This window comes from Triturus cristatus, chromosome 11, assembly GCF_964204655.1.
Source record: "Triturus cristatus chromosome 11, aTriCri1.1, whole genome shotgun sequence".
In the NCBI taxonomy this organism is placed as follows: domain Eukaryota; kingdom Metazoa; phylum Chordata; class Amphibia; order Caudata; family Salamandridae; genus Triturus; species Triturus cristatus.
Genome location: NC_140594.1, coordinates 783,103,077 through 783,119,015, shown reverse-complemented (window position 1 = coordinate 783,119,015; position 15,939 = coordinate 783,103,077). Strand labels below are relative to the sequence as shown.

The 15,939-nt window shown below is 47.2% G+C and overlaps 1 protein-coding gene across 4 annotated transcripts in view; it reads right to left on the bottom strand.

The window, feature by feature from the left end:
* Positions 1 to 15,939, bottom strand: part of LOC146785433 (ubiquitin carboxyl-terminal hydrolase 48-like) — a 353,159-nt gene that overhangs the window by 122,055 nt on the left and 215,165 nt on the right. For all 4 annotated transcript variants that reach the window (XM_085634485.1, XM_085634487.1, XM_085634486.1 and 1 more), the window contains exon 6: positions 3,580 to 3,675. In XM_085634485.1, coding sequence (XP_085490611.1) covers positions 3,580 to 3,675 — 96 coding nt within the window. The remainder of the gene's footprint in view (positions 1 to 3,579; positions 3,676 to 15,939) is intronic.

Here is a 15,939-nt window from a genome sequence, read left to right as displayed (position 1 = left end):
CTTACTAATCCTGCAGTCGCCACCACAGGAAGGCCTTAAGGGCCAGGTGCGGGCCGGACGGAGGCAATGGGCCCTCGTCGCCCAGGCCATCAGGACTAGAGCAAGCCCACAACAGTGTCACGAAAAGACCCCCTGGGGGCCAGTCCAGGGCACCCCGCCCATCCAACCCCGGTAGACAACCACTCTTACCATCACCCGCCATCCCCCCGCCAGGCCCCTACCCAAACTGAAGAAGCACACCCAGTTACCCCTGTCCATCCAGTATGTCCTCCACCGATTGTGGTGTGATCTCCGGCGTATGGCCACTGTCCGGTACAGATCCCTCGGAGTCCGTTGAACCCCCCTCGTCACCCGGGATCCCCTCCTCCGCCGTGGCATCGTCCCGCGACCCAGACAGCGCCGTCAGCACCTCCAGCACTCCCCTCCGCTCCGTCGATGTCTCCACAGTTGAGGGACCCCCCGATCGGCCTCCGCGACCTCTAGTCCTCCTGGATCTCCGCCTCTGTCCCGGCTCTGCCATCCGTCTAGGCGAAGAGCCGGATCCACCTTTCCCCGCTCTATAGAGTTCGAGCCAGTGACAAGCGTCCTCTGGGGTGTCGAAGAACTGGGTTTTGTCATCGACAATTACGCGGAGTCTCGCCGGGTAGAAGAGCGAGTACTGGATACCCTCACTCCGGAGCTCGCGCTTGACCGCCAGGAAGGAAAACCGTCTGCGTTGGGTTTCATAGGTGTAATCCGGGAAGATGTTCACCTGACTATTCGCCACTTTGAATGGTCCATTGTGTCTGGCGGCATTGAGGATCAGGTCCCTATCCCTGAAGTGCAGCAACCGCGCCACCACCGGCCGCGGGGCACGGCCCTGCTGCGGCGGCCTCGCCGGGACTCTATGGGCACGCTCCAGAGTGTAGAAGGAGGACAAACCCTCCGGGGCCACCGTGTCTCGGAGCCAGGCCTCCAGATACGCCACCATGTCGCCATCCTCGACCTTTTCCGGCAGGCCAACCACACGAATGTTGTTCCTCCTGTTGCGGCCTTCTGCATCCTCCGCTCTCTGCTCGAGGACCGTGATCCGGGATAAAGCCTCCTTCATTTCCGCGGCCAGGGTGCGCTGCGCCGGCTCCAAGGTTTTCACCGAGCCCTCCACTTCCTTGACCCGGTCCGACAGTTTGCCGTGGTCCGCTCTAAGGAGACCCAGGCTCGTCGCCACCTGGGCAATGTCCTGCTGGAGGGCCGAGCGCGTGGTCGCTATCGCCTCCAAAACGCGGTCGAATTGCTGCTGCAGAGGTGCACCACCGGCCTCCTCTGGACCTCCGCGTTCCTCCTTGTCCTGGGTCTCCACGTCCGAGACGACCGGGGCAGTCCCCTTGGCGCCTCTAGGTTTCCCCATGTCGCCGGCCGTTCTCCGCCCGGGTCCCGGAGCAGGCGTCCCCGAGTGTCGGCACCGGCTACGACTCCCCCGGGTGCTAGGCCTCAGGTCAAGTGCCGGAGATCTCCGTCTCCAAGGCCCGTTGGATCGTCCCAGCCGCGGCCCGTGCCACCACCTTGCCGTCCGGGGGCACCGTGGAGGAGGCGGGGACAATCGTCGCCGGGTCGGGCAGGCCCACACGGCCGACCGAGTGTCACCAGCTCTACCGGACGACTCGCGGTTCCAAAGGGTTGCGCCTCCCATGGGAGTGGGTCAACCAGGAGAAAGTAGCCAAGTACGATGCAGGGAGTGGGGCCACCGTCGGGATCTCCAGTTGTCCCAACGTGGGCTCCGCTATGGTGTGGGCATCCGTTCATCCGAGTGCAATCCCCAGTAGAAGAGACCACTCTGACCGATGTCCAGTTTCAATCCCCACCGGGAGACCACCGAGCTGGGGGCGCCCCGTCGTCAGCGACGATCCTCCAGTCTATCGGATCCGGTCACGGGGACAAAGAAGTCCGGGCGCCATGTTGGGTCACACTCCGCAGTTCCCTTAACTGCGATTTGCACCGGGTCACCGCTCGTGCCGATCACGCTGGGGGCCCCGGCAGGTCTCCGTTGGGCCGGTCACCAAAACATGGGGGTCGGGGTGCCCCGTAGCCGCCGATTTACAGGATAATCACGGGCTCAGTCCCGGAGCCGAGCTCTCAGGCGACCATCGCCATCGGCGCCCAAGCCACGCCCCCCACAGTCTCATCATCATGTCGGAACTGACACATTTTCAATATTATATACAACGAAGAAAGAAGTGCTGCTTTTGTATCTTAGGCATCTACCAGCCATTGACAAAGCCAATAGTCCTGGCTTTTTGTAGTTGAGATATTACTTGTTGTATTACGTATCTGGGTTCAATGACAGAAGCAGTAAAATACCAGTCGAGGGGCACTCTATGCTAAGCACAGACTTTTAGCTTAAGTGTTTTTAAGCCAAGCTCTCAATTACATCGGCCAAGTCCCTTTTGAGAGACCACCTCCCCCCAGTTTTTCCATCCCACTTAAAGCCCTGCCAAGGCTGATAGTCTTAAATCCCCCTTAGGCCTCTTTAAACCACTGCAAGACTCTCCCTGCCTCCTTATATCACTCTTGCAGGTTCCTGCTCTCTCCCTTTGTGACAGTTTTACTATCCTTCGCCCTCTTTCCTCTTTGTGTCTTCCTCTCTTGTTCACGGGAAAAGGCAGATGAGGAAAAATAAGTGCCAGTGCCCAAAAATAAGTGATGGTGGACTCCTTCTACAATCACCGGCTCAAATTGAGCACTGCCCACAAGAACTAGAGGCTACATCACAGCTGATCTGACTTATTTCTTGTTACAGTTAACCCCCCCCCCCCAGCTTCCGCCGTACCATCTGTCCCATCAGTTATGTACACGAAGACCTTTTTGTGGTTTTAGAATGGCCACATTTTATTCGCATCATAAGTTGGTACACACTTGACATTGGTCATCAACATGCTCGTTTCTGGCTTATCTTGGACTACGACATAAGGCATTTTCATGACAGGTTATACAGTGTACCTCCTATAATTTATTGCATATTAATAACCATGACTTGCTTCACTCTGCCGTGCATCATTATTCCAGTCATGACCTCTCTTCAAGGTTGCCATAAATCACTCTCCTACTGTTGTGACAGCTCTACTTCTGTCACTTACTTGGTACTGCGCGCCGCGGCTTCAAAGCTTCAATTTGCTACCGAGTGGCTGGCGTTTGTGGCCCCATGGCCATGCCTGGGCTGCAAGTTCTATGTCTGCCCAATGTTGATCATTACTTACCCTTTTGTCTGCCTTCAAGTATCGCTGCCCTGAGGCATCCCAAGGACCTTGTCCATGCATCTGGAGACTGCTTTTCCCGGTCACCTTTTAGGCCCTGCTTCTTGTCCCGGTCACCTTTTAGGCCCTGCTTGCGACCACGCCCCTCTTTCTTAATTGGGCCCTTTGAACACAAACTTCCTGGTCACTCACTGGCCTTTTCCATGACACATTCATGCACCCTGTTGCTGCTGTGCCCTTTGTCTGCCAACCACCGGGGAGTTAGCCGCCCTCCCTCTAAGGTCGGTTGCACCTCCCGGTCAGAGGTATTAATAAAGATTCTGTTTGCATTAGTCGAGCTCACACTTACTGAAATGGCATCTTCTTTGCGTCTACAGGTTTCGCAGTAATACTGATTGTCACTCTCAAATCGATGCTTCTTGAGAAAACAGTTGATAGCTTCCTGCTGTAAGAGGAAAAAGTATGTTTGAATTCAAGACCTTACAGCTGGTCATTTTTTGAGAAAACAACATGTTAGTGGCTTACCGGGCAGCAGGAGACCTGTCTTGACTGTTTCATAGCTTAAGTTCGGATGTACGCATCTGCAATGACGTTAACTAGTAGACTGACTGCAAAGCGGCCACATCAGTTTAGACATGTTTGAAGCTCTTTAACCTCTAATATATTAAATCTCAAACCATTTTATTCCATGTATCTGGTTGGAGTACACAATTGTAAAGTCTTTTCAGCTTCTCTTTGGCTGTCATGCTTTTTATATTTTAAAATTCAAAATGAATAATGCTGCATTTCAGAATTTTGTACTGTTATACATCAAGTTTAAAACAGTAAATGAAATCTCAGAAAAGATTTGACAATTATATACTTCGTGATCATCAGAATGTCGAGTATAAACAATCAGAATAACCCTTAAGAAAGCAAAAAAGCAAAAATATGGGGCGGAGAGATGGAAGGGAGGAAGAAAGGTTTGCGAGAGTGAAGCCTTTTCTAGGGCCCTTTGATTTGAGTGGTGTTATTCCATTGACAGAATGCTTCCACGGTATAGATAATTATAGATTTTAAATCCAGATAAACACAGCCTTTTTTACAGTTACTAGTAACATAAAATGTATTCAGTAGGAGGCGGTCACTTTGCCCGACACAGCTTATCTGTGTCCAACATGAAAGGTACAACTGTTTCAATTGATTGTCTCCGTTACACAGTACCATTTGGGGTGACTGTCAGAAGAAGGTCAAGAAGTGTTAATTCATCCTTTAATAATAATAATAATAATAATAATGAGATTTATAAAGCGCAGAGCTACGCAGCTAACACGTCGCAGCACTTTGGTATCAGTCCTATAAACCAGCGCACAAATGTGAGAATCCTACTCTAAATGAAGATGAAAAAACAAGTTTTTAAATTCTTGTGGAAGATTATTTCAGATTTTTCTCGCCTGAGCCCAAGGGGTAAAGAGTTCCACATCTTGGTAGCCAGGTAGTTGAAGGAACGCCCTTTAATAAGAGCTCTCTTGACTCTGGTGATGCAAACAAGAGAGGCGTCAGCTGATCTCAGAATTCTTTTGGACGTTAAGGAGTGATGAAAGGGTGAGGATATTTAGGGTCTTTGTGGCTGAGCATCTTGTGGCAAAAGCACATGGCTTTGAAAGACACCCAATGCTTTAACAGGAGGCAGTTCAACATAGCTAGAACTGGGGCAGATGGGGAGAGTCTAGGTAGATGTAATAGCAGCCAAGCCGCCATATTCTGCACCTACTGAAGTCTTCCTAAATGTGCCTGTGGCACCCCGAGATATACGACCTCGCAGTAGTCCAGTCTTGAAATGATTAGGGACTGGACCACAATCTTTCTGTTTCTGGCAAAAAGACAAAAATGTTTTTTAAGGTCATTAAGATCACAACGCATTGCCTGGTGAGACATGTAATTTGATTGTCAAAGGATAGTTCTGCGTCAAATCAGATTCTCAAGTTTTTCACTTTTGGCTTAGGTATGGGTAGCTTGCCCTGCGAGTCATGCCACCAGGCCATTGAACAAATTGTCGGCGGTTTTCCCATGATGAGGACCTCGGTCTTTCCTGCGTTAAGCTTCAAGCACCTCAGGCTCATCCATACGGCCACGTCAGATAGACAGAAACCAAGCTTTCCTGTGGCATTGGGGGCATCTTGAGACAGAGTGATTATCGTCTGTGTACGTCACGATGGAAAAATTGTGGCACTCAACAACATCAGCCAAAGGGCACATATACAGCTTGAATAGTGTCGGACACAGGGAAAAGCACTGAGGTACTTCCTGCTGTAGTGGAAAGACCTTCAGAAAAAATGTTTTTTTGTGTCACCTAAAATGATCGATCTTGTAGAAAAGATGCTATACACTGCAAAACCTTGCCATCAATTACATAGTTGTAAAGCCATTCAAGAAGTAGGCTATTGCACACAGTGTCAAATGCTGCAATAAGGTCCATTGTAGAAAAGCGGTGATATCTCCCATGTTACCTGCCTGGTGGATGGAATAGAGGACAACAGGAGCGCTGACTCGGTGTTGTATTGAGGTCGAAAGCCAGACTGAGGCTTATGCAGGATGTCTTGGGTTGCAAGGAATGTAGAAAGCTGTAAGTTTATGTATTTTTCTGCTACTTGCACTGAGATAGTTCTAAAATTCTCTGGTTTGTTAACGTCCTTTAAAGGTTTCTTTAGTAGTGGCACTATGGCAGCATGTTTCCATGCTTTGGGAACCTGTCCGATCCTGAAAGAGCTGTTTAAAAGATCATGTAGCACTGGGGCTAAGCAGACTGTATCAGGCTCCAGGGGGTGCAGGATCTGAAGGCGAACCAGATTTAATGGAAGACATCATCAAAGTGAGTTCCTCTGGTGTGATAGCTTTGAAGCTAGACAGTGTTCACTCTCATCTGAGTGTTCAAACCATGCTTGGAGGCATGGGGTGTTTCTAGGTTTATCAGTGAAGGAGGTATAGAGGGAGATAAGCTTATCACAGAAGTAGTGAGCAATGGTGTTACAACTGTCTTTGGTTGGGGGGACCACTGCCGAAACCCGTTCTAAAGAAGAGAGTGACTTAACCATGGAAAATAGTCCGCAAGAAGAGTTATGCGCCATGTCTATTTTTGCTACATAGACACTGCACAGTGTAATCTTGAGCTGTCTGTGGTACTTCTTTAGGGCAGAGCTGTAGCTCTGCAGGATTACAATGTTTGCCCCAGTTGCGTTTTAGGCACTTGCAGTCTTTCTTCAGAGTGGCTAACTCCTCATTGAACCAAGTGGCTGACGGCTTCATCCTTCTACGAGTATGTTCAGTAGCTGGTGCTATCTCTTCTAGTGCACCCTAAATCCAATCTTTCACTTGTGAGTTGGCTGAGTCGATGCCGTGAACAAGCACCGGATAATTCTTCTTCAGTGCTTGCATAAAAGCCGCTGGTGTCACTTTGGTCCATCTGTGCGCCTTGGAAGGCTGACCAGCGAAGTTTGTAGGTGGTGAGAAGCTTATCAGAATGCGAAAAGGTACAGCATATTGGTCTATATATTAAGAACCCTGTTAAGGTAAGGTTGCCTACTATTGCAAGCAAAAAGAACCCCCCCCCCGAACCTGATATAGCAGTCTTTGAGAAGGTGCACTGGAAGCTTTGCTTATAGATTATGGCGATCACACCACCCCGATGGATAGGTCTATCTAGTCTGACAATAGCATGTCCCTGTGGTATGGCTGTAAGAACATCAGGGGCTGAGGTTTGTGGCAGCCATGTTTCAGTTAAGAAGATAGCATCTGAGGAATGGTCGTTTGTAAAGTCATGTAGTTTCATATTGTGTTTAGCTAATGGGCGTCAGTTCACAGAATAAAAAAGGGCAAACGAATGATCAGATCGTGTTGAGTTGTCCTCCAACGATTCTCTGAGCATAAAACCACACTCTCCATAGCTCGGAACTGCCTGCAATCGATCTAAAGTTTTGCATCCGTGGTGCGGAGTTAGTCTGACCAGGTTCCTGAGCTCCATAGAGCTATAATGTAGGGAAGCTGAGGTGAACTGAGCAGAGAGACTGGCCCCTGGTGTCTGCCAGGCACGGAAGGCCCGCTGTGGATCTGTCCCATCATTGGCTTTAATGCTATTTCGCCCCTCAACAACTAGTCTGCTAACCCAGCAGGAAGTGATTCACAAAGTATATCTCCACTACCCTCTGCACACTCTGGACCAAGACGCCACGGCGGACCAGGCTGGAGCATTAGGCGAGGCGCAATCCCAACAATCAAGGTATGTGAATTTTATCACGATGAGGCAAACAGTGCGTAGTTTAAAATTAGGCGCAGAGTATTTAAAATGAAATATGCACTGTACCCACAGTCATTGGGGAACACGGCGGTCGGCTAGACCTGCCGTGAGCTCCCTCCGTGCTCCTCCAGAATACTACGCTATCAAACGTCCCTGAGCCACTCTAACGGACTGTTTTGGAAGGAAGACCCTTCTTACCTGCTTGTGTTGGTGGGTGTTCTCTGGTTTTTCCTCTCCAGCTGTTCTTGGCTGCTTTTTTTGTGGGGAGGAGAGATTTGCTGCCGGAGTCTGATCCCGCCGGGTGGATACTTGGCGTCACTGCCGGCACCCAGCGGGGGTGAGGTGCTCGCTCTTTGCTTGCTGCGTGCTAGGCGTCTCTTTTCGCTTTGTCGGTCCCAGCGCGCCATTGGGGGCCACTGCCTGCTGTGGAGTTGAATAGTGTGCCATCCTAGCCTGGGGGGGTGTCTGGGTTGGCCCCGTGCTTGGTAGGGGGTCGGCTCCTTCATGCTGCATGCAGTGTTGCCGCTGAGAGGCATGCGACGGCCAGGATTCCCTTCCGGGCCACCCCAGGCAGAATCAGCTGTTGCCGAGTGCCCCGACTGGCTTGCTTAATAGTAGATGGAGCTGAGGAGGGCGATTTGTCTGCCGTAGTGTTGGAGCCTTCAGGAGTGGATAAACCCTTTTGTGGTATTAATATTTTTATTAAGCCTCCTGGCATTATTAAACTACTTTTGCTAATTATTTCCACAGCTCCTCCCTCTATGCCTCACATGAGCCCTAGATGCCCTAAAGGAGCGTTTAGCAATGAGCTGCCTTCATTACAACAGACCCCTCGGAAGAGAGGAGAAGGCAAATGGAAACAAGAAAGTTTGGGGGTCCTACACGGGCCATCCATAAAGAAGTCCTCACTGGATGTTAATACCGACATTGATTCCACGGGTCCCTCAACGCAGAAAGGTTTGGGTAGCCTAGCAGATGTGAAGGGTGGGGAAGCCCCTAGCAGATATGTCCTAAGAAATAAAATATTTGGGTCTGGGCAATCTACAGGTAGCTCCAGCGCTGTTCCTCCGGTTCCTGTTAGAATTGTTTCAAAAAGAACCAGCAGGAAGGTAGGAGGCAAGACCTCTCCTAATTCTGAATTATTTCAATCATCCTCTACAACTCCGTTACAGCAGCAAAAGGATTTGGCTCAACTGAGAATAACCCGGTCCTTTAGATCCTATTTTAGGGTGCATCCTAAAGTACAGCAAGTCCAGCAAGAAAATGCACCTTGGTCAGAAAGGAAGGAGTCTTCTCATCAACCTGTGACCCCCCTGGAAATACGTCAGAAGTTACAATGGACCATATAGGTAATAATGCTGAGATTGCTCAGGAGGTTTGTCTGAACCTCCCAACCTCAAACAGGTATCAAGTCCAGGGAGATTGTCCTGGTGATTGTACTAACCTCCCTGAGGAGACCCCTCTGGTCTCTATACAACCGGCTCTTGACACCCCTCGTTATAACCCTCTTGACTCTAATCAATCTTTCCTCGGAGAATAAGAACAAGTTTGCTATCTCAGAAAAGAGCCAGGCAAAAATTCAAGATACGTGTGAAGCGCTGAAGTTTAAAATTTTCGCAATTACGGAGACGATTTGTCTGGTGGAAGCCTCCGTCGAGGCCCTAAATAAGGAAGTTGAGTCAAACCGTGCCGAGATTCAAACACTAAAGAGTGGCGAAAAATCTATTCTGGATACAATTGAATCTCTTGAAAACAACTGCAGGCCAAATAACATTAACGTTCTTAATGTTCCAGAAGGGCTGGAGGGCAATAACACTAAAAGTTTTGTTATAGGCCTGCTAAAAGAGTTGATCCCGGCCATTGTCTCCTCTGACCTCAAAGCTGACATACAGAGAATTCACAGAGACCCCTTCTTAAAAAACACAAATAGGAAAACACCTAGAAGAATTCTAGTTAATTTTAAAACCTTTCTTTTGAAGGAGCGGGTTCTATCTGATGCACTCAAAGCCGGCTCCTTTACTAAGGGAGACTGGTCTTTCCGAATTAAATCGGATCTGTCCAGAATTACCCAGGAACAACAATGGTAACTGGGGAAGTTCATTCCAATATTAAGATCTTTAGGTGCCACTGCTCTACTGAGATTCTCCGCTCTCCTGAAAATAATGTGGAAGAACAAAATGTTTAACTTTAGAGAGCCTAAGGAGGTGAGGGTTTTCATAGACCAAACAAAGGCTCAGGGATAGGTTTGATGCTTGCTGTTATCCTCAAGTTTTACCGGTAGGGGTGAGCTTGACTGGGCAGTTCTATCATCAAGGCCAGGTTAATTTCAGGGAGGGTTCCCTTGGGAGGGGGGGCACAGTTGGAGGAAGTTATTTTTGATTTTTCACTGGGTGGGGAGCTTATTAGGGAAAAAAGTCCTCATTTGTTAAATAGACAGGATATTATAAATAAAAATGGAGCAGCCTCTGAACAACTAATTTGCTGTCTGTCTGTAAGATTTGTGAAATCTCCAATGGCGGGTCAGTTAGAACCTTAATCCTTCTTTAACATCAATTAAAATCCTAACGTGGAATGTTAATGGATTTAGGGTTTTGAGTAGACAGAGGAAAATCTTCCAATATTTGCGCCAATCAAAGTTTGATATTATTACCCTTCAAGAAACTCACTTAACTCTTGAGGAATGGGAATCTATATGCGCCAAGCAGAGATGGATTGAATCTTCTAGCCATACTACACAAACTTGTTATACTAAAGGAGTAGCTTTGATTATCAAGCACTCGGCTAAAGCCACATTAGACGATGTTAAGGTAGACTCCAAAGGGCGTTGAGTCATCTGTGATGTTAAAATCCAAAAGGAATGTCATACCCTTGTTGGCTATTATGGTCCGAATATAGACGTTAAGACCCCCTTTAAATACCGTCTATAGTCATCTGATTCAATCTAACTATCCGATCATAATGGGAGTGAATTTTAATATTCTGTTGAACCCTGTTCTAAATAGGTCTAAAGGGGGGAGGATAGTCTCTACAAAAATGGGTTCCTTTATTAAAATGCTGATGAAGGACCTTGGGCTGATAGATATCTGGAGGGAGAGATGTGGAAATGTACGACCTCGGTAACACATGTCCCGGAGCACCTCTCTGATCATTCCGCTGTAGCCTTATAGCTACAAGTGCCCAGAAGTGAGTCTACTAAAAGGTGGACCATTGACAGAACCCTACTTCTAGATCCCTTAACAATTTTGCAGTTGGAGAAAGAAACCCAATTTGTTTTCTTAAACCAACAAAAACTCTGTTTCATTGGAGGTAATGTGGGATGCCTATAAGGCATACATCAGAGGTACCGTAATAAGCTTGGCAGCTAAGAAATGTGAGGAGAGTAGAACGATTATACAGAAATTGGAAGACGATATTTCCAGAGCAAGGAATAATAGTGATTCTCACCAAGATATGCAACTGGATGGGAAGGAAAGCAGAGAGGTAATAGCTAGGAGACAGTTGCTAACAGACTACCTAGATGACATTATTAGGATAAAATGGGAAGCTAGTAAGTTAGCTAATTATGAATGTGGTGAGGGATGCGGGAAGCTCCTCACTTGGAAGTCCCAGATGAATCAAAATACGAATCAAATTAAACAGGAAACTATGATAGATTCAGGTGAGAACTCCTCAGACAACCTTAAAATAGAACAGGCATTTGAAGTTTAAGGACTTGTACACCGAAGACCTAGCGGTCTCGGAGTCTCAAATTAAAAATTATATTGAGGAGATATCCATACCTCACCTTACAGAAAATCAAACTAGTTTGTTGAATCAGAGCATTTCCTTGATAGAACTTAAGACTGTGATACAACGTCTAAAAAAGGGCAGTGCAGCAGGGACGGATGGTATTCCTAATGAGCTCTATGTAGGCTCTGGTAGATTGCCCCTGTCTTTGTTATCCTGCTTGACAGGATCTTCTCAGATAATAACCCAATCCCGCGGTCTTGGGATGAGGCAACTGTCTCCTTGATCTTAAAACCAAATAAAGACCCAAAGAACTGTGAGTCATAGAGACCTATCTCCCTGCTGAATTGCAAATATCAAATTTTTGCACGAATCCTTGCAGGGAGGTTGAACCCTGTACTGAATTCTTTGATTCAACCTGAGCAGAAGGGGTTTGTTAGGAGCCGTCAACTTCATGGTCTAACGCATGAGTTGATAGGGGCAATTGACATAGCTACCACATTTAATCTGCCCCCCGCAATCATCGCATTTGATGCAGCGAAGGCATTTGACGGAGTGAACTGGCCTTTTTTAACCTATATGATTTGTTGGTTTGGGTTGGGTCAGCACTTAGTTAGAGCAACATCTATAAAGCACCTACTGCTAGATTGATTGTTAACGGCAACCTTTCTAAATCAATCAAGTTAGAACGGGGAACGAGACAGGGGTGCCCTCTCTCCCCACTACTATTCGATCTATACATAGAACCCTTGGCCTGTAGTATTAGGGCTAGTAACATTTACGCTTCATTTGGATGGGAGAGTTGGTAAAAAAAAGTTGAACTATATGTGGACAATTTGAGGATTTTCTCCAGGGACTCCCATACTATCTTGCCCTGCCGAGAGAAAATACTGTTGGATTTTGGGAGGGTCTCAGGTTATTTAATTAATGCCCACAAGACGGAAATTATGACATGGAATACACCACAGGGTAATGTACTAGTTAAACAGCAAACCTGTTACTTAGGTAACTTGGCCTTAGTAAAACTTGAATTTAAATGGAAGGAAGCTGCCGTATTATTAAGATCTTGGGCTTATCAGGATCTTGTTATTAAGATCCTGGGATTATTAAGATCCATTGTCCATCCTGGGCCGCTCCAATTTGCTCAAAATGTCAATCCTGCCAAAATTCACCTTCATCTTTGACACAATCCCCTTATTTTTCGATCAATCTTCTTTGAAAGAATTACAAGGGATGATGAATAGGTTTCTTTGCTCTGATAAGGGGTTGAGGATTGCATGGAGGAAGTTGCGATGTGCAAATGTAGAGGGGGTTATAGCTAGTCCTGATTTTCGTTTCTATTGTTTTGCTTTTCAACTAAAGAATGTAAGGGCCCTTCTATTTAATTCATCCTGTTTCCGTCCCTTGCTTCTAGCAATGACCAAAAATACTCCACAGGGGGGTGATGGCTTTTTGTTTAAGTCTGGGCACCCAAAATACTTTAGGAAAATTAAACTTAAGGTTTTAAGACCTGCCTGCGAAGGTTGGTATCAAGAAAATCCTGAATATTCCATATTATAGTGCAGGGGCCCCTATTTGGAACTCCCCAGGTACTCCAGCCTGCCTAAAAGATAGCCTACTGATCGCATTATTGGAAGAAGCTATTCTGAACTGGGGTCAATTGCTTCAAGAAAACAAACTTCTCCCATGGGATATACTTTATAATATCACACATCAAAGACTTTCAAGATTTAAGTTTGATCAATTATCTAGCTGGGCTGCTCACCGTGACAAAGAAGGAGAAGTAAATGAAGGTCATGAACTATCTCTACGAGGCCCCCTTTTTCAACATAAAGAGGTCTCCAAATGGTATTGGCTTTTGATCAAGGGGGAACCACCATTAGTACCTATGGAGGAGTCCTGGAGAAGAGACCTGCCTTCGACCAACATTAACATACTTATGGAATGTAACGATGTGCACTTTATGGAATGTGGTCAAAGCTGCCTATCTTAAGAGGAACCATTTGTTCACACTCCATAGGGCATACTGGATCCGGAAGAAATTGGCTAAACTGGGAGGTGATCATCGGAAGGCGTGTTTGAAGTGCGCCTCTAACGATGTGGATGAAACACACATGTTTTGGCAGTGTCCTTCTATTCAGGCCTTCTGGCAAGACATTGGTAAGATTGTGTCAGGGTTTAGCCTATGCGCCTGCCTGAACTACAATTCCCAGGTAAAATAGGCTCTGACTTCATTTCCCATGAGCCCCGGCCTGCTGACTGGATTTAGCGCGGTACGGCCGGTAGGGGAGTGTTCGTGATTTGTTGGTATCAGCGGGAGCGGCTGCTCTAGTTTCCGGAGGTTCCAGGTAGCGTTATCGGAGGAGCGTCTACAGTGTCACGGCGTCCGGCATTGGTATCGTTAATACTTTCGTGACACTACGCACATTGTTTGTTGGAAGAGCGGATCGCTTTTGAAATTATACTTGAGAGCCAGCCTTGTACCCCGTGGGTTTAGTGCTACTTCCCTTTCGTCTTTTCTTGTGAGGGGGAACTTGATTGTTTCATTATACCCTGGATTCAAGTTGTCTTGATTCAAGTGGTGGAGTGCAGGGGGAGGCCTCCGCATTGCCGTCATGAAGACAGGACGAATTGCTCAAATACCTTTTGTGGAATACAATTGCCAAAGCGGACGGAAGTGGTATAGGCACTACGCCCTACCGTGTTTGGTTTGACTTTGAACTTAGAGGATTGTTTATTGCTATAATCGTTGTAGATGACGGAATCTGCACCGGTTGCATTGTGACCGTATCAGGGCCTCTCCTTACTTTTTATCTCCTTATTTCTTTTGCTGGACTAAGAAGCTGGATAGTAGTCAAGACTTATCGACTGTACTGATTGTATATATATTTGAGTGGTTACAGTCAGGGGGTACGTTAATTGCAGTAGCAGCACATACATTGGGCAGTGTTGCGATGGATGCCGTGTAAGCGAACCGGGTTTCTTGCGTTGTTTAGGGAAAGGAAGGCGCAAGGAGAGAACCGCCGCTTGGATGCTAAGAATCACAGCTCAGGTGACACACCATACTTTAGCGAGAAATTAACGAGAGTAGGAGACAAGAAAATGTACTAATCTATGTGTTTTGTTTTGCAGCTTCCCTTCCCTGCTGTCCCTTCCTATCCCTTCCTGGGTTTTTTCCCTCACCGTATCGCTCGAATAGCCTGTGTATATAGTTCAGGGTGTTTGGGAGGTCCAGAGGTGGAGCTTATTACTGCGAGCGAATCCTGCAGAGTGCCAACCTGACAGATTGTTTCGGAGATCTTGGGGCATAAGATCAAGGTAAGCCTGATTTTGGTTATCTTTAGGAACCTCTTAGAGGAGAGTATCAGCTACAATCTGTCTAACTCACAGGTCATCCTTCTATTTTTGTTGATTCTTCTTGCAAGGAGGGAAATTTGTTTATAATGGATTACCTCTCAACCCCCTGTAGTAGTAGATTGGGTTGCCTCAGTGAGACGAATTCATAGATTGGATCTCGCTAGCTGCACAAGAAAAAGAATCAGAATATGGAGGAGTTGGGATGATTGGGTCAATAATTTTTTATATAATACTATCCTGAATTTTCACAACAGACAAAGTCCAATGATTATGATATAAGTGAGATGTGAGGAAGAGGTCTCATCTTGTGCAAGTTAAGCACTTCCTGGCCTCTGTACTTACCTATATCAGGATCTTGACAGCTGGTTTTGTTGGATCCCTGGGGGTTCAAATAACTTGACGGCACTGTTATCTTCGGGCGGGGATCCCAGAATAAACCATTGGCTTGCTTCTCACTTATTTTCTTTAAATGAGGACAAAAAAAAAAAACGGATCCCAGGGAAAGGTTATGTGGGTTTATTGTGAGGAACAAAAGTCAGCCTGACAGACACTGTTCATTTTCGGGTCAGGCAGCCAGGAGCCAGACATGCGCAGGGTCCTGGCTGCCGGAGCTGAACTTTGCTCAGCTCAGCAAAGGTCATTGAGGCCTTCCCCTCAGTGACAACGGGTAGCTTCACTGATTACCTTGCACCTGTACACTTCAGTTTTAAGCCCTGAAGTGCCCAGGGTCGAGTGTCAGTCAGTGACACTTCATCAGAGAGTGGAGTGTGGTCAGCAGTCTCACTGACCTCATCCCACTCTGTGATGACGTTGGGACTGCTGCCTTCCCTCATTGAAAAATGCAAAAACAACAATGGATGGACAGAATGCAGAACAATGTCATACATTCACCCCAGTACAGAGATCTGGGCCTAAATCCATAGTTTTTTTGCTCACCATGCCGTTCCAATTTGAACCCAGCCATATGCAAATCAGTCTTGACCCTGTGCCTCATGGGAACAGTCCAGCCCGAACTGCCAAGCCAGGTCCTCCCTGGACTGGAAACAAGCATCCTAGGACCGGTTTCGGGGGTTTCACCCCTCTTCAGCCAGGATAGCTTGATTCCAGTGGCATGGAGAGCAAGGGACCCACATCTGGGCATACCCTTCCCACTCGGGGTGACAAATGCAAAAACAACAATTGATGGACAGAATGCAGAACAATGTCATACATTCACCCCAGTACAGGGTATGCTCAGACGTGAGTCCCTTGCTCACTTTGCCACTGGATTCAAGCAAGCCTGGCTGAAGACGGCTGAAATGCCAGAAACCGGTCCTAGGAAGCTTGTTTCCGGTCCAGGGAAGACATGGCTTG